The sequence below is a fragment of the Melanerpes formicivorus genome, unplaced genomic scaffold, assembly GCF_026170545.1.
Source record: "Melanerpes formicivorus ecotype bairdi unplaced genomic scaffold, bMelFor1.0.p_v2 SCAF_327, whole genome shotgun sequence".
Classification (NCBI taxonomy): domain Eukaryota; kingdom Metazoa; phylum Chordata; class Aves; order Piciformes; family Picidae; genus Melanerpes; species Melanerpes formicivorus.
In genome coordinates this window covers 111,724-135,328 of record NW_027142679.1, presented here as the reverse complement: position 1 = coordinate 135,328, position 23,605 = coordinate 111,724, and the positions used below count along the sequence as shown (strand labels likewise).

At 50.3% G+C, this 23,605-nt stretch overlaps 1 protein-coding gene across 1 annotated transcript in view; it reads left to right on the top strand.

Moving 5' to 3' along the window:
- LOC137459174 (maltase-glucoamylase-like) overlaps positions 1 to 22,575 on the top strand; it is a 70,134-nt gene extending 47,559 nt beyond the window's left edge. The window contains 15 exon segments of the mRNA XM_068170316.1: positions 812 to 874; positions 2,015 to 2,149; positions 3,674 to 3,758; positions 6,581 to 6,719; positions 7,515 to 7,648; positions 8,820 to 8,854; positions 8,950 to 9,066; positions 9,689 to 9,837; positions 10,907 to 10,991; positions 11,126 to 11,182; positions 12,088 to 12,212; positions 14,094 to 14,182; positions 16,088 to 16,137; positions 18,829 to 18,999; positions 21,367 to 22,575. Of these exon segments, the coding sequence (XP_068026417.1) occupies positions 812 to 874; positions 2,015 to 2,149; positions 3,674 to 3,758; positions 6,581 to 6,719; positions 7,515 to 7,648; positions 8,820 to 8,854; positions 8,950 to 9,066; positions 9,689 to 9,837; positions 10,907 to 10,991; positions 11,126 to 11,182; positions 12,088 to 12,212; positions 14,094 to 14,182; positions 16,088 to 16,137; positions 18,829 to 18,999; positions 21,367 to 21,429 (1,497 nt within the window). The 3' untranslated portion in view covers positions 21,430 to 22,575.
- Positions 22,576 to 23,605: the final 1,030 nt, after the last annotated feature.

Sequence of the window (23,605 nt, the reverse complement as noted above, 5' to 3'; positions counted from 1 at the left end):
ACCACCTCCCTGAGCAGCCTTTTCCAAGGACTGACCACTCTTGCAGCAAAGAAAGTTTTCCTAATCCCCAACCTAAACATCTCTTGGTGTAACTTGAGGCTGTTTTCCCTTGTTCTGTCACTTGATTCTGGTTGGAAGAGATCTTTGAGATTGATCATTGACTCCAACCATGAACCCAGCACTTCCAGGTCCCTCAGCACATCTCCATTGCTTTGAAACAACTCCAGGGATGTGGACTGCACCACTGACCTAGGCATAGACAACCCTTAAGGGGAAGAAATTGTTCCTCATGTCTAACCTAAACCTCCCCTGGGACAGCTTGAGACTATTTCCTCTCACCTTCTCGCTTACTCCTTGGGAGACGAGCCGAACCCCCACCTGGCTCCAGCCTCCTTTCAGGGAGCTGTAGAGAACAGTGAGGTCTCCCCTCAGCCTTCTCTTCTCCAGGTTGAACACCCCAATCTCCCTCAGCTGCTCCTCCCCAGCATTGCTCTCCAGACCCTTCCCCAGCTTTGTTGCCCTTCTCTGGATATAGTCTGACCCCTCAATGTCCTTCTTGGGGTGAGGAGCCCAAAACCAACCCCAGGATTTGAGGATAAAATAATCCAAATGCTGATAATGAACACATCAGGTTAGATGTTGGGGAGAGGACTTCTAGCACCACTTCTTAGCCCCAGATGCAGTTGACACATTGAGTGCTGGTGATGGCTCCAGCTTGGGTTGCCATTGGATGCCATTGTGGCAAAGCTTTCTTTATGTTGACATTCATTTTTAAATCTTTGTTGTTGTTTTAACATCTTCCTCTTCCTAGGTCTGGCCAGATCTTCCCAACATAGAAATCGATAGCAGCGCGGATGTAGAAACTCAAGTGACGGTAAGGAAAGGTTAAGATCTTTAGGTGACTGACACAAACAGGAAGGGAGCAGGAAAGTCATGAAAGGATATTTTACATGATGGAACTGGCTGAAAAAAAAATTGATCTTGGATCAAAAATCAGAAGTTGGATGAAAAAAGGGACCAGTTTTCAACCAGAGCTTGTTGAACCCCAAGCAGTTCTCAGAAATAAGCCAGTGGCAACTGCATGAGGTTCAACAAGTCCCAGTGCAAGGCACTGCACCTGGGTCAGGCCCACCCCAGGCACAAAACCAGGCTGGGTGCAGGGGGTGTTGAGAGCAGCCCTGAAGAAAGAGGCTTGGGGGTTTTGGTTGCTGAGCAGCTCCCCAGGAGCCAGCAGTGCCTTCATGAAGCTCAGGAGGCAGCTGTGTGCTGGGCTGCAGCCAGAGGAGTGTGGGCAGCAGGGCAGCAGAGGGGATTCTACCCCTTGGCTCTGCTCTGCTGGGACCTCACCTCCAACCCTGCCTCCAGTTCTGGTGTCCCCATCAGAAGAAGGTTGGAGTGAGTCCAGAGGAGGCCACAAAGATGATCCAAGGGCTGGAGCACCTCTGCTATGAGGACAGGCTGAGGGAGCTGGAGGTGTTCAGCCTGGAAAGGAGGAGACTCCAGGGGACCTTAGAGCTGCCTTCCAATATATGAAGGGATCCTGCAGGAAGGTTGCAGAGAGACTTTTCCTGAGGGTGTCCAGAGACAGGCCAAGGGGGAATGGTTTGAAGCTGAGGCAGAGCAGCGTTAGACTGGAGCTGAGGAAGAAGTTCTTCAGTGTGAGGGTGGTGAGACTGCTGCCCAGGGAAGTCATGGATGCCTCCTCCCTGAGGGTGTTCAAGGGCAGGTTGGATGCAGCCTTGAACAGCCAAGTCTAGTTTTGAGGCACCCCTGCCTACAGCAGGGAGGTTGGAGGAGATGACTGCTGAGGCCCCTCCCAGCCTGAGCCAGTCTGGGATTCTAACATCAAGAAATCCTAAAATAACATCAGAGTGAGTGGCAGAAACTCTCCAACTTTTCTGCCTCTACAAACTGCAAGGAAATGGTGAACTTTGTAAGAAAAAAGTCAGAGGTTAAATGAAATCCCAACACTTTGGTCCTGTATCAGAGCTTTGTTTCTCTTCTCCTCCCACAGTTCTACCGAGCCCATGCAGCCTTTCCGGATTTCTTACGCAATTCCACCCAGGAATGGTGGGAGAGGGAAATTGCTGAGGTCTACACCAACCCACGAAATGAATCCCTGAGCATGAAGTTTGATGGCCTCTGGATTGTAAGTGTGAAAAAATTGTTCAATTCCTGAGATTTCTCTGTGTTTTTTTAACCCTAAGATTGGCTGGCAACACCTCAAAACCTCTCCAATGCCCTGAGGCCACCAGAATGCTTTGGTTTGGGAAAGATACTCAAGACCACCCAGTCCAACCATTCTCTAACTCAGCCAAGGCTGGTGCTCAACCATGGCCCTCAGCACCACATCTCTGAGCCTTTGAAACAGCTTCAGGTATTGGGATTCAGCTGCCTCCTTGGGCAACCTGTGCCAGAGTCTCACCACCCTCACACTGAAGAACTTCTTTGAGAACCCTTTCCGTCAAGAGGTTTCTTCTGGTGGATTTTCTGCAGTGGTGATGTTCTTCAGGGGATCAGAGACTGGGTTATGTTGGAAAGGACCTTTAAGATCATCTAGTTCCAAGCCCCTACCCTGGGCAGGGACAATCTCCTACTAGACCAGGTTGTGGAGTCTCCTACTCTGGGGAGATTCCAAACCCACCTGGACATTGAGATCCTGGGCAAGCTGCTGTGGGTGACCCTGCTTTACCTGGGGGGGTTTGACTGGATGATCTTCAGAGGGTCTTTCCAATCCCACAGTGCTAGGATTCTGGGATTTCATCATTTGAAGGACTGTTATGACTGTTGTAACCAGAGGACCAGCAGCAGCCCCAAGGTTGAGAGCCTTCATTACCAAGTTCAGAGATTTCAGTAATTTATAGAATCAGAGAATCATCTGGATGGAAAAAGCCCTCTGAGATCATAGACTCCAACCATCAACCCAACGCCACCATGGCCATCAAACCATGGCCCCACATGTTTCTTGAACACCTCCAGGGATGGGGACTCCACCACCTCCCTGGCCAGCCTGTGGCAGTCTTTGAGAAACCTGTGGGGCAAGAACTTTCTTCTCCTATCCAACTTAAACCATCCCTGGTGCAACTTGAGGCCTTTTCTTCTTGCCCTACCACGTGTTACCAGGGAGAAGAGATCAACCCCCACCTGGCTCCAGCCTCCTTTCAGGGAACTATAGAGAGCAATAAGGTCTCCCCTCAGCCTCCTCTGCTCCAGGCTCTACACCCCTAGCTCCCTCAGCTGCTCCTTCCCAGCCCTGTTCTCCAGACCCTTCCCAGGCTTGGTTGCCCTTCTCTGCACCTGCTCCAGAGCCTCAATGTACTTTTTCCAGTGAAGGGCCCAAAGTAGAAACAGAATACAGAATTAACCAGGTTTGAAAAGACCTTCAAGATCATCAAGTCCAGCCTATCACACAACAGCATCTAACAAGACCACCTAGTTTGGTGTCTGTTGCCATATCTGGAGCTGGGTTCTGTTGATTTCAGCTTTTCACAGAGGCAAATCTGCCCTCATGCAGAAAGAGCATTGATAAAGAGGGGCTCCAGGTTCTGTCTCCCTTACCATGCTGACCAAGGGACTGAGACAGCAGGAGAAAAACTGAAATCAGCCAAAAAGGAACAAATTGCCTGAATTTTAGGGAGAGTTGTTCATCTGGTGTCCCCCTTGCTGCTTGCAGGACATGAACGAACCTGCCAACTTCATTAGCGGCGCTGTCGATGGCTGCAGGAACCAGGAGCTGAACTTCCCCCCCTACATGCCGCGTGAGTCTGATACTTTGGGTCACTCTGGGGTAGAATTGGACTTGGTAACCTTAAAAGTCTTTTACAGCCCAAAAAAATCTGTTTTTTTTAGAACCTAGACGGGGCAGAAAAGGTCAAAGTTAGGCATCCAAATCTGGATTGGAACGGAATGAAATGAACCAGGTTGGAAAAGACCTTCGAGATAGAGTCCAACCTATCACCCAACACCATCTAATCAACTAAGCCATGGCACCAAGTGCCTCATCCAGTCTCTTCCTAAACACCTCCAGTGATGGTGACTCCACCACCTCCCTGGGCAGCACATTCCAATGCCCAATCTGTTTTTCCGGGAAGAACTTCTTCCTAACATCCAGCCTAAACCTCACAGCTTGAGACTGTGTCCTCTTGTTCTGGTGCTGGGTGCCTGGGAGAAGAGACCAACCCCCACCTGGCTACAACCTCCCTTCAGGTAGTTGTAGACAGCAATAAGGTCTCCCCTGAGCCTCCTCTTCTCTAGGCTAAGCAACCCCAGCTCCCTCAGCCTCTCCTCACAGGGCTGTGCTCCAGACCCCTCCCCAGCTGTGTTGCCCTCCTCTGCACCTGTGCTAGGAAGTCCACCTCCATTTCTGAACACAGGCTTCAGAATTTCTAAATTTCTGACCCTCAGTTTCAACATTTCCTGAATTTCTGAATGGAAATTCCAAAATGTCCAAAAGTGTCTGAATGTAAATTCCAGAATGTCCTAGATTCCTGAACTTACATTTCAGCATTTCCTAAATCTCTGAGTGTAAATTTCAGCATTTCCTACCTTTACGACCTTCAATTCCAGAATCTCTTGAATTTCTGAACAGAGATTTCAAAATTTCCTGAATTTCTGGCCTTGTATTTCCACATTTCCCAAATTTATGAACTTAAATTTCAAAATCGTCTACATTTCTGAACATCAATTTATGAATTTCCTAAATTTCTGAGCACAAATTACAGATTTCCTAAATTTCCAAGTGTAGGTTTCAGAACTTTCTGGATTGCTAAGCACAAATGACAGCCTCAGCAATTTGGGAACTTAAATGTCAGAATTTCCTAAATCTCAGAACACAAATTACAAAATGCCCTAAATTTCTGAACATAAAATGAACAATTTCCTAAATCTCTGACCTTAGAGTTCAGAATTTCCTACATTCATGGGCTTATAGTTCAGAATTTCCCTAAAGCTCTGAACTTCCACTTCAGCTCTTCCTGATTTTCTGAGACAGCATCTCAGTCGATTCAGCCTTTCTGAAGCAGAATTTCAGCACATCCTGAACGTCTCAAATCCATTCTCAATATTTCCCAAATTTCTCAGTCAGAATTTTTTTTGAAGGTCTAACATCTCTGAAGTCAAATTTCCCACTTCCCAAACAGCTGAAATCAAATCTCAGCAATTCCTCTGTGTCTGAAACCCATTCTGAGCATGGCTGAAATTTCAGAAGTAGAATTTTGGGGTGTCTAAATTTTTTTTTTTTTAAATAAAATTCCATCACTTCCTAACTTTCTGAAATGGAATTGCAGTGCCCCCCCCCCCCCCCATTTCTGAAATAGAATATTTGTCATTTTCTACATTTCTGAAATAGATTAAAAAAAAAAAAAATAATCTAAATTTATGAATGATGATTTTGGAATTGCCGAAATCCAATTTCACAGAGGTCTGACACCAGACACCGGCACAGGCTAGGGTGGTCCTGCTGGAGAGCAGTTCCGTGCAGAAGGACTTTGGAGTGCAGGTGGACGCCAAGTTCTCCATGGGACAGCAATGTGCCCTTGTGGCCAAGAGGGACAAGGACATCCTGGGGTGCAGCAAGAGCAGTGTGGCCAGCAGGTCTAGGGAGGGTCACCTGCCCCTCCACTCTGCCTTGCTGAGACTACATCTGGAGTACTGTGTCCAGTTATGGGCTCCCCCGTTCAAGAGAGATCTGCTAGAGAGAGTCCAACAGAGGTTACAAGGATGATGAAGGGACAGGAACTCTCTGCTGTGAAGAGAGACTGAGAACCCTGGGGCTGTTTAGTCTGGAGAGGAGAAGCCTGAGAGGGAACCTCCTCCATGTCTATAAATATCTGAGGGGTGGGTATCAGGATGAAGGTGCCAGGATCTTTGGTGGTAGTCAGTGACAGGACAAGGAACAACAGGGACAAACTGGAACCTAGGAGGTTGTGTTTTAGGCTCCTCACTGCAAGATGGACATTGAGGCTCTGGAGCAAGTGCAGAGAAGGGCAACCAAGCCTGGGAAGGGTCTGGAGAACAGGGCTGGGAAGGAGCAGCTGAGGGAGCTAGGGGTGTACAGCCTGGAGTAGAGGAGGCTGATGGGAGACCTCATTGCTCTCTGCATCTCCCCAAAAGGAGGTTAAAGCCAGGTGGGGGTTGGTCTCTTCTCCCTGGTAACATGTGGTAGGACAAGAAAAAATGGCCTTAAGTTGTGCCAGGGATGGTTTAAGTTGGACATGAGAAGAAACTCTTGTCCCACAGGTTTCTCAAAGATTGTCACAGGCTGGCCAGGGAGGTGGTGGAGTCCCCATCCCTGGAGGTGTTCAAGAAACATGTGGGGCCATGGTTTGATGGCCATGGTGGTGTTGGGTTGATGGTTGGAGTCTATGACCTTGAGGTGTTTAAAAGCCACAGAGATGTGGTGCCATGAGGGCCATCCATGGTTTAGCAGTGGTCTTAGCAGTGGATGATCTCCACGTAGACTTGTATGATCTCAAGGTTCTTTTCCAGCCAGCAGGGCCCCATCATTCTCTGTCTCTTTGCAATCCCAGCCTGGTGGGCTGTGACTTTCCCATCCCAAGTGTCCCCTTTCCCTGTCCCACAGAGCTGGGCGAGCCACAGAGGGGGCTGAGCTTCAATACCACCTGCATGGAAGGAGAGCAGCACCTCCCGGACGGGACCCCGGTGCGGCACTACGACGTCCACAACCTCTACGGCTGGTCAGAGACCAAGGCCACCATGCAGTACGTTGGCATTCCAGTTCTGTTCACTTCTTCTGGCCAGACAGGCTGGAGAGTTGAGGGTGGGGGCTGGAGTCTTCTGGCAGAAGGTGGCACTCCTTATCTGCTTTGTTCTACAGATATCCCTATTGTTTCTATTTCCTATTTCTCTTTTCTCTTTCCATTATTTCCATTTGCATTTCTGCTTTCAAGTTTTGATTTCAGGTTTCTAATCTGAATTTCCATGCAATTGATAATCTATGATCTATTGCTAATTTATGGTGTGTCCCTTGGTAATTTATAATTCCAGAATTCCTAATTTATAATTTGCAATTTATTCATATTTTTTAATTTCTTAACACTCTTGACCTGGAAGAGGTTTCCAAGAGAAGTTGGGGAAGCTCCAAGCCTGGAGGTGTCCAAGGCCAGGTTGGAGGAGGCCTTGAGCAGCCTGATCTAGTGGGAGATGTCCCTGCCCTTGGCAAGGGAGTGGGTACTGGTTAATCTTGAAGGTCCCTTCCAACTCAAACCATTCTGTGATCCTAAGTCCTCCACTGGGCTGCTCTTTTCTCAGCCTTCACTGGAAATCCTTCATTTGGTGCCTCCACCCTTGGCCAATCCATTTTCTAACCATAGATTGGCTGACACTCAACCCTCAGAGTCTGCAGACCTGTGGAGCACTGTGAATCCTGATGAAAGGCTCCATCTTGGTTGGGTTTGTGGATGCTCATGCTCCTGGGGACCAGCTTTAGTTTTGAAATCATGCAGAAGATGTTCCACAATCATCTTGGTTCTCACCCTGTTGGTTTCTTTTCCCAGAGCTCTGCACAGGGTCACCAATGAGCGAGGAATCATCATCACGCGCTCAACCTACCCCTCCAGTGGAAAGTGGGGAGGACACTGGTTTGGGGACAACACTGCAGCGTGGGACCAGCTCACTAAATCCATCATTGGTAAGCTGGCACAACCTGGCACTGTGCTGCTTCTTGCTTTCCTCCTCACTAACACATTTTTGGGGCAACCCCTCCCCCCGCCCCCCTTCCCCCGATTAGGCTGCTGAGTTGAGCACCAGAACTTCAGAACTTCAGCCACTCTCTCTTGGAACAGTTTTCATTCTTCTTAAACATTCTTTAACTTTGTGAAGCTCAACCAGGACAAGAGCAGGGTCCTGCCTCTGTAGAGGAACAACCTCCTGAACCAGTGCAGGTGAGAGGTGACCTGCTGGGAGGCAGCTCCACAGAGAAGCACCTGGGAGTGCTGGTGGACAAGTTGTCCATGAGCCAGCAATGTGCCTTCATGGCCAAGAGGGCTGATGGTGTCCTGAGGTCCACGAAGAAGAGTGTGACCAGAAGGTTGTGGGAGGTTCTCCCACCCCTCTACTTTTCCCTAGTGAGATCACACCTGGAGTCCTGGGTCCTATTCTGGACTCCCCAGTTCAAGAGAGACTGAGAACTGCTGGAGAGAGTCCAGTGGAAACTGCACAAATGCTGAGGGGCCTGGAGCAGCTCTGTGAGGAGACCTGGGGCTGTTGAGCCTGGAGAAGAGTAGCCCCAGAGGGGATCTGATCAGTGCTCAGCAAGACCTAAACGGTGGGGGGCAAGAGGATAGGGCCAGACTCTTCTCAGTGGTGCCCAGTGACAGGACAAGGGGCACAAACTGGAACCCAGGAATTTCCATCAGGAGCCACTTGTTGACTTCAAGGATGGTGGAGGCCTGGAGCAGGCTGCCCAGAGAGGTTGTGGCATCTCTTTCTCTGGAGAGCTTCCAAACCTGCCTAGCCATTGTGCTCCTGGGCAAACTGCTGTGCTCCTGGGTTGCCCTGCTGGAGCAGGGAGGTTGGACTGGGTGATCTCCAGAGATTCCTTCCAACCCCACCAGGCTACGATTCTACGAATTCTTAGCACCTGTTAAGACCCCCCTGATGCTGCCTTCAGGAGTTGGACTCAAATTCAGTCACTGTCACCTCCCTGCCTCAAATTTGCTGCTTTTCTGCTTCAGAAGCATCATGTCTGAGGGAAGCCTGGACATCCTTCTCCCTGTCTCATTCTCCATCTTCTCACCCCTCCCCAAACCAAAACCATTGAAATTATTGAACTCATCTCCTTGGTCTTTTTTTCCTTGCAGGAATGCTGGACTTCAGCCTCTTTGGAATATCTTATGTAAGCTCCTGGTTTCTTGCCTTTTATTTATTATTTCTTTGGTTAACTGAAGTGTGCAGTTTTGTCAGTGGCTGCTCTTGGCTTCACCCTTCCAGACTGGAGCAGACATCTGTGGCTTCTTTAAAGACGCTGAGTACGAGATGTGTGCTCGCTGGATGGAGCTTGGTGCTTTCTACCCCTACTCAAGGAACCACAATGAGCACAAATGGAGGGTGAGAGTTGTCTGGGTTTTCTTCCCCCTGAATTTCCCTTTCCCCCCCATTTCCTATAGTTTGTCAGTCACTATTTTTAGGTAAAAATGCCAGATCTAGAAATTAAAAAATAGTTAATTTTTCACATCTTTCAATTCTACTTAATCCAACCACCTCCACATGACTGAACTTCAGGGACAACTGCATGAGTGCCAACAAGTCCAAGTGCAAGGTCCTGCAGGTGGCTCGGGCCAACCTCAGGCACAAACCTCAGCCTGGGTGTAGAGCGGGTTGAGAGCAGCCTTGAATGAAGAGACATGGGGGTGTTAGGTGATGAGAAACTCATCATGAGCCAGCAGTGGCTTTAGCCCATGGATCCAACCTGGTCAGATCCCCCTGTAGAACCTTCCTACCCACCCCCAGCAGACCAATACTGCCGCCCAGCTTAGTGTCACCTGCGGATTCACTGAGGTGGCCTTGATCCCTCATCCAGATCATTGGTAATGATGTTGAAGAGAATTTGCCTTAGCACTGAGCCCTGGAGAACTGGTCACCTGGTCATTCCATCCCACCCCGTGTCATCAGGTCATCTCTTCCCATCAAATTAACCCTGTTCAAAATTTGACTCTTTTCTCTTTTCCAGAGGCAAGATCCTGTTGCCTGGAATTCAACCTTTGAAGACATCTCCAGGACAGTGCTCAACATCCGCTACAGCTTCTTGCCCTACTTCTACACCTTGATGTTTGAAGCCCATGCTTATGGCAGCACCGTGATCCGTCCTGTCCTCCATGAGTAAGTGTGGTCTCTCCATCTCCAGTTGTCACAGAATCCTAGCACGGTGGGGTTGGAAGGGACCTCTGGGGATGACCCATTCTAACCCCACTGCTCCATCAAGGACTCCCACAGCAGGTTGCCCAGGATCTCAGTGAGCAGGCAGGTTTGGAAGCTTTCCAGAGAAGGAGACTCCACCACCTCTCTGGGCAGCCTGCTCCAGGTCTCCAGCACTGTCACACCAAAGTTTCTCCTCCTGGTCAAATGGAACTTCCTGGGTTCCTCTTTGTGTCTGTTGCCCATTGGCCTGTCCCTGGGCACCACTGACAAGTCTGACCCAATCCACTTGGCCCCCACCTTCTTGACCCCTTGCCTTTTAGATATTGATGACCACTGAGGAGATCCCCACTGATAAGATTCCAGAATTTCTGCTGAAGACCACAGGATTTCTGTGTTCCTCATAAAAAAGCTGGGTTTTTTTCCTCCATTCCAGTGACTTTTCTGTTAAAACAGCAAAAATCAGTTCTGGAGAACTAATCTGGTGAGGAGCAGCTGAGGGAGCTGGCATTGTTTAACCTGGAGGAGTCTGAGAGGAGACCTCATGGCCCTCTACAACTCCCTTGACAAGAGTTTGGAATGAGGTTGAGGTTGGTCTTTTCTCCCAAGGAACAAGGGATAGGATGAGAGAAAGTGGCCTCAAGTTGTGCCAGGTGAGGTTTAGTTTGGACGTTAGGAGAAATTTCTTCTCTGAAAGGTTTGTTAAGACTTAGATCAGGCTGGCCAGGGTAACAATGGAGTTCCCATGGCTGGAGGGCTTTAAAAGCCATGGAGATGTGGTGCTGAGGACCATGGGTTAGCCCCAGCCTTGACAGAGAATGTTTGGACTGGATGATCTTGACAAACGTGGTATGGTGCAGGTCTTGCTGCCCATGGCAGAGCTGCTGTTGCAATCAGATGGTCTTTAAGGTCCCTTCTGTCCTAGGCCATTCTGTGATTCTATGATCTCAAAGGTCTTTTCCAACCAAAGCAATTTGATCATTCCATGAAAATCCAACCTTGAGGGTCTGACCATGCTTCTGTCCCTTGGCAGGTTTGTGGAAGACAGAGAAACATGGGACATCTACCAACAGTTTCTGTGGGGCCCAGCCTTGCTCATCAGCCCTGTGCTGGAACAGGTGAAGCACTTGGGAATAGAAATAGCCAAGAAGCTGGGGAAAAAAATACTAAAAACCTGATGAAAATACTGGAAGGGACTTGAGCTCTTCTGCAGTTTTTGTCTTTAACTGGAGACTAACCTCTTTGATTGCAGGGGGCCAGAGAGGTCAACGCCTACTTCCCAAACGCCCGCTGGTACGACTACCACACGGTAAGGACTTGCAAGTGGGGCTGCCTGCTGGTAGCTTTTCATAGAATCAGAGTCCAAAAGTGGCTCAGGTTGGAAGGCACCTCAGAGGTCATCATCTCCACCCTCCTCACCATGGTCAATGATGCCTCTCAGCTAGATTCAGATGCTCAAGGCTGCATCCAACCTGCCCTTGAACAGCCTCAGGGAGGAGGCTTCCACAGCAGCTTCCCTGGGCAACCTGTGCCAGACTCTCACCACCCTCACACTGAAGAACTTCTTCCTCAGCTCCAGTATAGCCCTGCTCTGCCTCAGCTTCAAACCATTCCCCCTTGGCCTGTCTCTAGACACCCTCAGGAAAAGTCTTTCTGCAGCCTTCCTGCAGGATCCCTTCAGGTATTGGAAGGCAGCTCTAAGGTCCCCCTGGAGTGTCCTCCTCTCCAGGCTGAACACCCAGGACAGGCACCCCCCGGCCTCCTCAGCCTGTCCTCACAGCAGAGCTGCTCCAGCCCTTAGATCACCTTTGTGACCTCCTCTGGACTCACTCCAGCAGCTCTGTGTCCTACTCCTGCTGGGGACACCAGAACTGGAGGCAGGTTTGGAGATGAGGTCTGAGCAGAACAGAGCCCAGGGGTAGAATCCCCTCTCCTGCCCTGTTGCCCACACTCCTCTGACTACAACCCAGCACACAGCTGCCTGCTGGGCTGCATGAGGGCACTGCTGGCTCCTGGGGAGCTGCTTAGCATTCAGCACCCCCAAGGCTCTTTCTTCATGGCTGCTCTCAACCCCCTCTGCACCCAGCCTGAATTTGTGCCTGACCTTGGCCTGAGCCAGCTGCAAGACCCTGCACTGGGACTTGTTTTAAAATGGTGATTCAAAAACTATTATTTTTTTTCCTAAGTATTTTTATGTTTTTTAAACACTTCCAGGATGAATATGTTGGGTTTAGAGGACAATTCATGACTTTGCCAGCTCCTCTGGGACACATCAACCTGCACATCCGTGGTGGTTACATCCTTGCCCAGCAGAGCCCTGACACCACCACATCTTCCAGGTATGGGCAGAAGAAGCCAGGAGTTAAAGGCAGATGTTCAGTCAGAGACCTGGCAGACCTCATCTGTCTTAAAGTTTTCTGGGCTCCTATGAAAGCAAAATTGGGGGGTTTCATGTTCATGGAGCTTGAGGGTCTCTCTTGTAGACTGGGGAAAAAATCTCTGTGTGGGAGCACCTTAAATTTAAGGCTTTTTTTAATCTTTCTTATTTTCTTTGGGTTTTGAGATTGTTTGTTTGTTTGTTTTGCTTTTTTTAATGATATCTTTATCGGTGACCTGAATAAGAGTGTCAAGGGCACCTTCAGTAAAGTTTGCAGATGACATCAGATTGAGTGGCAGTGTTGATCTGCTGGAGGGTTGAAGGCTCCACAGAGGGTCCTGGCCAGGCTGGATCCATGGGCTGTGGCTAATGGGATGAGATTCAACAAGGCCAAGTGCTGGGTTCTGGCACTTAGGTCACACCAACTTCATGAAGGCTCCAGGCTTGGGGCAGAGTGGCTGGTAACTGTCCAGCAGAGAAAGACCTGGGGGTGTTGGTCAACATCTGGCTGAAGATGATCCAGTGTGTGCCCAGGTAGCCAAGAAGGCCACCAGCAACCTGGCCTGGATCAGCAATGGTGTGGGCAGCAGGAACAGGGCAGGAATTGTCCCCTGCATGGGCACTGATGAGGCCACACCATGACCATGAGTTTTGGGCCTCCTCCCACTCCCAGAAGGACATTGAGGACTGGAGCAGGTGCAGAGAAGGACAACAAAGCTGGGGAAGGGTCTGGAGAACAGGGCTGGGGAGGAGCAGCTGAGGGACCTGGGGGTGTACAGCCTGGAGTAGAGGAGGCTGACAGGAGACCACCTGGCTCTCTACAACTCCCTGAAACAAGGTTGGAGCCAGGTGGGAGTTGATTTCTGTAGCAACAAGTGACAGGATGGGAGAAGTGTCCTCAAGTTACCCCAGGGAAGGTTTAGGTTGGACCTGACATGAAACTCCTTGACTAGAGGTTTCTGAAAGACTGGCACAGGCTGCCCAAGGAGGTGGTTGAATGCCCATCTGTGAAGGCATTTAAATGACACAGAGATGTAGTGCTGAGGGTTTGGTAGGGCTTGGTGAAGGCTGGACTAAACAGTTCAGTGATTTTTCCCATAGCCTCCATTAAATCACAGAATGGGTAGAACAGGACCATTAAAGGTCATCTTTGATGAGCAGCTCCCCAGGAGCCAGCTATGATCTTATGCAGCCCAGCAGGCAGCTGTGTGCTGGGCTGCAGCCAGAGGAGTGTGGGCAACAGGGCAGGAGAGGGGATTCTGCCCCTGGGCTCTGCTCTGCTGAGACCTCACCTCCAATCCTGGCTCCAGTTCTGGTGTCCCCAGCAGGAGTAGGACACAGAGCTGCTGGAGTGAATCCAGAGGAGGCTACAAAGATGATTCAAGGGCTGAAGCACCTCTGCTGTGAGGATAGGCTGAGGGAGCTGGGGGTGTTCAGCCTGGAGAGGAGGAGACTCCAGGGGGAACCTTAGAGCTGCCTGCCAGTGCCTGAAGGGATCCTGCAGGAAGGCTGCAGAAAGACTTTTCCTGAGGGTGGTCTGGAGACAGGGTAAGGGGGAATGGTTTGAAGCTGAGGGAGAGCAGGGCTAGACTGGAGCTGAGGAAGAAGTTCTTCAGTCGGAGGGTGGTGTGACTCTGGCACAGGCTGCCCAGGGAGGCTGCTGTGGATGTCTCCTCCCTGGGGGTGTTCAAGGCCAGGTAGGATGCAGCCTTAGCAACCAAGCCTAGCTGAGAGGCATCGTTGGGAGGTTGGATGTGATGACCTCTGAGCCGTTCTGTGATTGTCTCAAATAAGTGATGGTGCTTGAAGAACACAAAAAGTGATCCCCTCCTTGCGTCCACAGCCGGCGGAACCCCCTGTCCCTGACCGTGGCGCTGAGCGATGAGCAGGTGGCTGCCGGGCAGCTGTACTGGGATGACGGCGTCCGCATTGGTGAGCTCTGGTGGCAGGGGCCTGCCAGGGTGGGGCTCCTAAGTCACATCCCCAGAGAGATGGAGTGCAGCACAGGATGGGAGCCTGAGCAGGAAGGATGACAGAAAAAGGATTACATTTAATTAATCACAATTAAGAATGTAGGAAAACGTTTACATGTAAGGGACTAAAATTGCAGCAAATTTGTTATCCTGAATAAATTCAACTAAAATGAGAGCAAAATTGCTGAGCAGAACGAATTTGTGACAGGACAGCAAATTAATTTAATATTTAATAATTGAAAATAAAATATTTACTGCATTTAATAACTGAAACAAAAATATTGACTGCATTTAATAACCTACAATATTTATTACATTTAGTAAATGAAACTAAAAGGTTTATTACACTTAATCAATCAAACTGAGAGTTTGAGGGAGGTGATCCTCCCCCTCTGCTCAGCTCTGGTGAGACCCCACCTGGAGTACTGTGTCCAGTTCTGGAGCCCCTATTACAAGAGGGATGTGGAGGTGCTGGAAGGTGTCCAGAGAAGAGCCACAAGGATGAGCAGAGGGCTGAAGCACCTCTCCTATGAGGACAGACTGAAGGAGTTGGGGCTGTTCAGTCTGCAGAAGAGAAGGCTCAGAGGTGACCTAATTGTGGCCTTCCAGTATCTGAAGGGGGCTACAGGAAGGCTGGGGAGGGACTGCTCAGGCTCTCAGGTAGTGATAGGACTAGGGGGAATGGAATGAAGCTGGAGGTGGGGAGATTCAGGCTGGAGGGGAGGAGGAAGTTCTTCCCCATGAGAGTGGTGAAGCCCTGGAATGGGTTGTGCAGGGAGGCGGTTGAGGCCCCGTCCCTGGAGATGTTTAAGCCCAGGCTGGATGAGGCTCTGGGCAGGCTGATCTAGTGTGAGGTGTCCCTGCCCATGGCAGGGGGGTTGGAACTAGATGATCCTTGTGGTCCCTTCCAACCCTGACTGATACTATGATAAAATTGCCAAACATAATTAACTCAAGAAGTTGCAGCAAATGAATTACATTTATGAAATGAAACTAAAATATGTATTAAATAGTTAAAATGACAGTAAAATTGCTAAATTAATTCAAGGAATTACCGCAAATTAATTGCATTCACTGAATTAAACTATTTCTTACACTGAACAGATTCAAATTGCAGCAGAGTTGCTAAACAGGATTAAGGCACCAAATTAGTTAAACTAAAATGGTTACATTTGAGTAATCAAAACCACAGCAGATTTTATTGCATTTAATAAATGAAACAGAGATGACAGCAAAATTGCCTAACATAAAGAAATTGACAAATCACAGCAACTTTATTGCATTTGATTAAAGTTAAGCTACAGGAAGATGCTTAGGTTTAATTCGGCTACAATGAAAGTTCCCAATGTTCCACAAAATGAGTGAATGCAAATTACAGCTAAAGGATCAAATGTAATTAAGGTAAAGCCAAGGAAAATTAGGGTAAAATCAATTAAAAAAACAAGGTAAAATCACTCAAACGAGGGTAAAATATTTAACATAAGGTCAAATCTACTAAAGTCAGTGTAAAATCAACTGAAAATAGGGTAAAAATTAAAATGAAGGTAAAAATCACTTAAAATCAGGATAAAATCAAGTAAAATGAAGGCAAAATCAATGAAAATTAAGGTAAAGGCAACTGAAATGAAAATGAGCTCAAGGTAAAAGCAATTAAAACTAAGGCAAAATCAAGGGGAATTAGGGTTAAATCAAGTGGAATTAGGGTAAAATCAACTAAAACTAATGTAAAAATGTAAAGTAAGGTAAAAGCAACTAAAAATAGGGCAAGATATGGCCTAGGTAAGGTAAAATAAATTAAATTTAAGGTAAAATCAACTAAAATTAAGGTGAACCCAACTGAATCTGACTTTATTCTGCCTAACAGATGCCTATGAGGATGGTGTCTACCTGCTGACCTCATTCACCGCCGCGCAGGTACTTCGCATTGCCGTAGGGGTTTGGGTGCCGGGGGGTGTGTGGTGTGTGTTTTTAACCAAACTGCTTCAATTTCCCCTTTTCCTCAAGATTTTGGTACCACCCTAAATGCTCTGTGCTGGGTGAGCTCTTCTCTGGCATGGTGGGAAAGGTGGAATTGGGGATTGCAGAGGGGAAAAAACCAACAAAAACAATAACAGAAGAGATATTTGGAATAGGCTGGGGGCAAGCTGAGTGGATAAAGGAGTGGGGCTCTGGTTGGGCCAGAGTGGGGGCTCTGGTTGGGCCGGAGTGGGGGCTCTGGATGAGCCGGAGTGGGGCTCTGGTTGGGCCAGAGTGGGGGCTCTGGTTGGGCTGGAGTGGTGCTCTGGTTGGGCTGGAGTGGGGGCTCTGGATGAGCCGGAGTGGGGCTCTGGTTGGGCCAGAGTGGGGGCTCTGGATGAGCCGGAGTGGGGGCTCTGGTTGGGCCGGAGTGGGGGCTCTGCTTGGGCTGGAGTGGGGGCTCTGGATGAGCCGGAGTGGGGGCTCTGGTTGGGCCGGAGTGGGGGCTCTGGTTGGGCTGGAGTGGGGGCTCTGGTTGGGCTGGAGTGGGGCTCTGGTTGGGCCGGAGGGGGGCTCTGGATGAGCTGGAGTGGGGCTCTGGTTGGGCCGGAGGGGGGCTCTGGATGAGCTGGAGTGGGGCTCTGGTTGGGCTGGAGTGGGGGCTCTGGTTGGGCTGGAGTGGGGCTCTGGTTGGGCTGGAGTGGGGGCTCTGGTTGGGCCGGAGTGGGGGCTCTGGATGAGCCAGAGTGGGGGCTTTGGTTGGGCCGGAGTGGGGGCTCTGGATGAGCCAGAGTGGGGCTCTGGATGAGCTGGAGTGGGGGTTCTGGTTGGGCCAGAGTGGGGGCTCTGGATGAGCCAGAGTGGGGGCTCTGGTTGGGTCGGAGTGGGGGCTCTGGATGAGCCGGAGCGGGGCTCTGGTTGAGCCGGAGCGGGGCTCTGGTTGGGCTGGAGTGGTGCTCTGGTTGGGCCGGAGTGGGGGCTCTGGATGGGCCGGAGTGGGGGCTCTGGTTGGGCCGGAGTGGGGGCTCTGGATGAGCTGGAGTGGGGGCTCTGGTTGGGCTGGAGTGGGGCTCTGGTTGGGCTGGAGTGGGGGCTCTGGATGGGCCGGAGTGGGGGCTCTGGTTGGGCCGGAGTGGGGCTCTGGATGAGCTGGAGTGGGGGCTCTGGTTGGGCTGGAGTGGGGCTCTGGTTGGGCTGGAGTGGGGCTCTGGATGAGCCGGAGTGGGGGTTCTGGTTGGGCCAGAGTGGGGGCTCTGGATGAGCCAGAGTGGGGGCTCTGGTTGGGCCGGAGTGGGGGCTCTGGATGAGCCAGAGTGGGGGCTCTGGTTGGGCTGGAGTGGGGCTCTGGATGAGCCGGAGTGGGGGTTCTGGTTGGGCCGGAGTGGGGGCTCTGGATGAGCCGGAGTGGGGCTCTGGTTGGGCCGGAGTGGGGGCTCTGGATGAGCTGGAGTGGGGCTCTGGTTGGGCCGGAGGGGGGCTCTGGATGAGCTGGAGTGGGGCTCTGGTTGGGCCGGAGTGGGGGCTCTGGTTGGGCCGGATTGGGGGCTCTGGTTGGGCTGGAGTGGGGCTCTGGATGAGCCGGAGTGGGGCTCTGGTTGGGCCGGAGGGGGGCTCTGGATGAGCTGGAGTGGGGCTCTGGTTGGGCCGGAGTGGGGGCTCTGGTTGGGCCGGATTGGGGGCTCTGGTTGGGCTGGAGTGGGGCTCTGGATGAGCCGGAGTGGGGCTCTGGTTGGGCTGGAGTGGGGCTCTGGTCAGGCCGGAGTGGGGGCTCTGGTCAGGCCAGAGTGTGTGCAGTCCACAGATCTAGCAAATATTGAAGAATTGATACGAATTTGTATGTTTGATTTGTATACTAGTGTATCTGATTTTGTATTCTATTTAATTTCTATTACTTTGTCAGGTTGTCCTGTTAGATTTGTCCATTTTTCTGTGAGGTTTCTGATGTGTGCTGTGGGTTAAGGACTAACTGTCCTGCCACAGATATAAACTCCTGCAAAGGACTAGACAGCCACAAGGGGCCAACAGTCCAGCCTGGAGTGGGGGCAGGCTGTTGTAATCTGTTCTTCCATCCCATGTCCTCTGTTCCTCTCTTTGAAAGACACCACTTCTGCAGCCAGGCTCTTCCCTCTCTCCTCTCTGCTCCGAGCACGTCGCAGCTGCTGCTGTGGCTTCGGTTGGTGTGGGAGTGAAGCCTGGCTGGCAAACTGTTTCCTTCTGCGTAGCTCAGGCCTGCTCTGGGCCTGGATGGTGGTGGGGGGAGGCTTGACTGGCTGAGGCCAGGTGTGGTAGGTTCAAATTTCCCGCTTGAGGCAGTTTGAGGTTGTGCCTTTCAAAGTTAACTGCAGATTCTTTGAGCAAAAGAGTGGAGAAGTATAAACAATTCACAGCTGGGTGTAAAAAGGGATGCCAAATTCACATCTGGACACATTTACTTAATAATCAGCTGGCAGAGGTGTTGGAAAGAGACCTGGAAATGTGGGAAAGGATGGGAAAATCAAAGAAATGGCAACATTTTGTTTATTTTTTTTAAAGGAACAACAGAAGGAAAAAACTCCAAACTTTGGTTAGCCTCAAGTGGGATGAAAAAAACCAAAAGACCATTTTTGTGCCAAGGAGAAATGACTGATTTGTCTTTGTCCTCTCCTTCAGAATGTTTTAGAGATCAAGGTTCTGCACCATGGCTACGTGGATCCAAACGACTTGAAATTCACTCAGGTGAAGGTTTTGGGAGTGACCTCTGCTGCTAACACTGTGACAGTGTCACAGGACGGCCAGCAGATTCCATCTCCTCATGCTGTGACCTACGACAGCCAAAAGCAGGTAAATCACAGGGCTCTGGGAAACATCCTGGCCTGGAAAGAGGGGAGGGAAGGGAGGTTGTAGCCAGGTGGGGGTTGGTCTCTTCTCCCTGCACCAGAACAAGAGCGCACGGTCTCTAGCTGCACCAGGGGAGGTTTAGGCTGGATGTTAGGAAGAAGTTCTTCCCAGCAAGAGAGATTGGCCACTGAAATGTGCTGCCAAGGGAGGTGGTGGAGTCACCATCCCTGGAGGCGTTCAAGAGGGGACTGGATGTGGCACTTGAAACCATGGTTTAGTAGTCCTGAGGTGTTGGGTGACAGGCTGGACTTGATGATCTCTAAGGTATTTTCCAACCTTATTGATTCTATGATTTTCTTCACCCTTTTGAGACCCCCACCTGCAGTGGTGGAGTCCTCAGCACAGCACAGACAGGGACCTGTTGGAGTGGGGCCAGAGAAGGCCATGGAGATGTTCTAATGTTTGGAAGCCCTCTGCTGTGAGGCCAGGCTGAGAGGGTTGGGTTGTTCAGCCTGGAGAAGAGAAGGCTCCAGGGAGACCTTCTAGTGGCCTTTCAGTGCTTCAAAGGTCCTCAAAGAAAGCTGGAGACAGACTTCTGAGCAGGGCCTCTTAGGACAGGACAAGAGGGAATGGTTTGAATTCCAAGAGGGAGATTCAGAGTGGAGAGAAGGGAGAAATGTTTGATGCTGAAGGTGGTGAGACCCTGGCCCAGGTTGCCCAGAGAGGTGAGGATTACCCCACGCCTGGAACCATTCCAGATCGAGTTGTTTGGGGCGCTGAGCAACCTGCTCTGCTTGGGGATGTCCTTGCTGACTGCAGGGGGGTTGGACTGGATGGCCTTGAAAGGTCCCTTCCCACTTAAACCAGTCTGGGATTCCATGAAACGCCTGGGGATTGACCTCTTGTTTGTCATGGGCTCCAAGATCTCTTTGCTCCCTGCAGTGACCCCACCCAGATCTAAGAAGTAAGAACTTAGGGCACTCCGGTGACCTTTTTTTCCCTCCAGAATGAATGAAATCTCATCACAGGTCATGGTCACACTGTATTCATGCACTAATTGATTAAAAACATTAATTGATTAAAAATGCATCGTTGTTATGGAAGAGGAAGGCCCAGGATGGATCTAGTGGGGGAATTCTAGAGCAGCAGAGCAGGTTTGGGGTAAGGATAATAGAATTTAAGGTCACTTAATGTAAAATGAAATATAAAGAGACAAAACAGATCACATAAGATTAGATCAGATCATAGCATCACAGAATGGTAGGGGTTAGAAGGGACCTCCAGAGGTCACCCAGTCCAACCCCCTTTCCAAAGCAGGATCCCCCAAGGCAGGTCACACAGGAACACAACCAGAGGGATTTGGAAAGTTTCCAGAGAGGGAGACTCCACACCCTATCTGGCAGCCTGCTTCAGGGCTCCAGAACCGTCATACCAAAGAAGTGTCTCCTCATGTTAAGGTGGAACCTCCTGTGGTCTAGCTTATTCCTCTTGTTCCCTGTCCTGTCACTGGGTACAGGTGGAGAGCTGGGTGAGGAACCTCATGAAGTTCAACTGTGACAAGAGCAGAGTCCTGCACCTGGGGAGGAACAGCACCAAGCACCAGCATGGGCTAGGGTGGTTCTGCTGGAAAGCAGCTCCATGGAGAAAGACCACAGAGTTCTGGTGGACACCAAGTTCTCCATGGGACACCAATGTGCCCTTGTGGCCAAGAGGGACAAGGACATCCTAGAGTGCAGCAAGAAAAGTGTGGCCAGCAGTTCAAGAGAGGTTCTTAACTCTGCCTTGCTGAGACCACATCTGGAGTACTGTGTTCAGTTTTGGGCTCCCCAGTTCAAGAGAGACAGAGACCTGGTAGAGAGAGTCCAACAGAGGTTACAAGGATGATGAAGGGACAGGAACTCTCTGCTGTGAAGAGAGACTGAGAACCGTAGGGCTGTTTAGACTGGAGAGGAGAAGCCTGAGAGGGAACCTCCTCCATGTCTATAAATATCTGAGGGGTGGGTGTCAGGATGAAGGTGCCAGGATCTTTGGTGGTAGCCAGTGACAGGACAAGGAACAACAGGGACAAGCTGGAACCTAGGAGGTTCCAGCTCACGATGAGGAGAAACTTGTTTTGTGTGAGGGTGGTGGAGGCCTGGAGCAGGCTGCCCAGAGAAGTCTCCTTCTCTGGAGACTTTCTAAACCCACCTGGATGTGTTCCTGTGTGGCCTGCCCTGGGTGATCCTGCTCTGGCAGGGGGGGTGGCAAAGAGAAAGAGCCTGAAATAAGAAGGTGCAGTCTTCTCTGAGCTCCAGCAACCCCCTGAGACCTTCAGAGCAGGGTCACTTGTGGCTTTGGATTTATTTTGGGTTTTTTGTTTGTTTTTCAAAGGTGCTGGAAATCACCCAACTGGAGCTTGAGCTGGGCCAAGACTACAAGTTAGAGTGGAGCTAAAAGTGCCTCCTGAGATTGCTGGCCAGAGAGCAGGAGCTAAGACCTTCACAAATAGTTTTTTCCCTTCTCCTCTTGGACTTCATAGTAGTTTGGGCTGCGTGCCCTCTGCTACAGGGGTGTTTCCTGTGTCCAGAGGTGCAGCCCAGTGGGTGGACACAGGAAACTAGGTATTTCCTACCATAATTCTCTGCACCGCTATAAAATCCAGCGTGAGGTCTAGCACTTCCTCTTTCCTTCCTCTCTGCCACCTGGTAGCTGGGGAAATGTCTCCCGGCCATGGGCCTGGCTAGGCCCAAGGCCACGGGGGATGGGCAGTCTCAGATCTGGCCAGCTGAGACTAGCCTAGCAGTGTGGGAGGGGAAGAAGGAGCCCTGGGGGTCTTGGGCACACCCTCAGGTAGGGATGGGATGTTTCTGGGTCTGCTTTGGGGTTTCTTTTGTCACTGCACTTCGGGCTTTCTGTACACACTCACTGCTTTCCATTTAAGCTTTCCATCACTTTTGCAATCTGTTTGTCTGAGTTGTTATTTCTGCCCGTGTTGGGGAGAGGTTCTGCCCCAACCCATTACAGACTTCTTGAATCACTTTGCACCATCACACAGCTGGTGTGGCAGGAAGGAGCTGTGGTTTGGTGTTGATCACAGCCTACCCACACCTCATCAAGCATTCAATCAAGAGAATCACAGAAGGGTTTGGGTTGGAAGGGATCAGCCAGTTCCAACCCCACCCTGCCATGGGCGAAGACATCTTCCGTTAGACCAGGCTGTCAGAGACCTCATCCAGCCTGACCTTGAACACTTCCCAAATTAACCAACTTTGGGTTTGTTTTCAAACCAACATGACTTGGACTTTCCAGATGAAACCCTGGATGTGGAAAAAGGGACATTTGCCCAGGTGGAAGTTCTATTTGGTGTCCTCCTCATTGCCTTCTGTGGAAAGATGGAGACATATTGAAGGGCAGCCACCTGGACTGATGGAAAATGAGAAGATGCTTGGGTGGCTGCTGATCTGTGAAGCACTGTGGCACTCTCAAAGCCCCTCAGGAGTGTTTTGTAGGACCTTCAACTGAGACATGAGTTCTCCGAGGTTTGACCTGAGGCTCTGTAAAATTAAAATCAGTGTTTCCACACTAACTCTCCCTCCAAAACGGCTCCTGTCTCTTTACTGAGGGTTTGATGGGGTTTTCATGTCATGGGAAGGAAATCTTGTTGGATGAGTACTGGGATAGAGGTTCCAGTTAAAGGCTTTTTCTTAGTCCTTAGCAGTCTTCCAGGTGCTGGAGCAGGTCCAGAGAAGGGCATCAAGGCTGGGGAAGGGTCTGGAGAACAGGAGTGGGGAGGAGGAGATGAGTGGGTTATTTAATCTGGAGAAAAGGAGGCTGAAGGGAGACCACCTGGTTCCTTGAGAGGAAGCTGCAGTGAGGTGGGGGTTGTTCTGTCAGGGAACAATGGAGAGGAGAAATGGCCTCGAGATGCACCAGGGGAGGTTTGGGTTGGATAGCAGAAGTAAAGTCTCCACTGAAAGGGTTCTCAAAGCCTGGCACAGGCTGCCCGGGGTGGTGTTTGAATCCCCATTGCTGGAGGTGTTTCCAAGAGGCAGAGATGTGGTGCTGAGGGCCATGGTTTAGCCCCAGCCTTGGCAGCATTAGAGAATGGTTGGACTCAATGATCTTAAAGGCCCAACCAACACAATTATACCTGTTATGTGACACACTGCAAGACACAAGCAAACATCTATGATGTCCAAGGGCTGGAAGCCTTGAGGCCAGACTGCTGTGTGGCCTCCTCTGGACTCACTCCAACAGCTCTGTGTCCTCCTCCTGCTGGCGACACCAGAACTGGAGGCAGGGTTGGAGGTGAGGTCTCAGCAGAGCAGAGTCAAGGGGCAGAATCCCCTCTCCTGCCCTGCTGCTCACACTCCTCTGGCTGCAGCCCAGCACAAAGCTGCCCCTATAAGGATTACATTTAAGCATATGGAGCATACTGCAATGTAAAGCAATTTTCCATCACAGGCACTTTTATCTACACCATTGGTTTCACAGCCTGCTTCAGGAAAATTTCCTGTGTTAGAGAAGTTACCACTGCCAGTGACATTCAATGAATTCAAGAGATCCATGCCCAACTTCACTGGTAAAGTTTTTATCCAGTTGAGCAGCATCTCTGTCATTAACCACACCA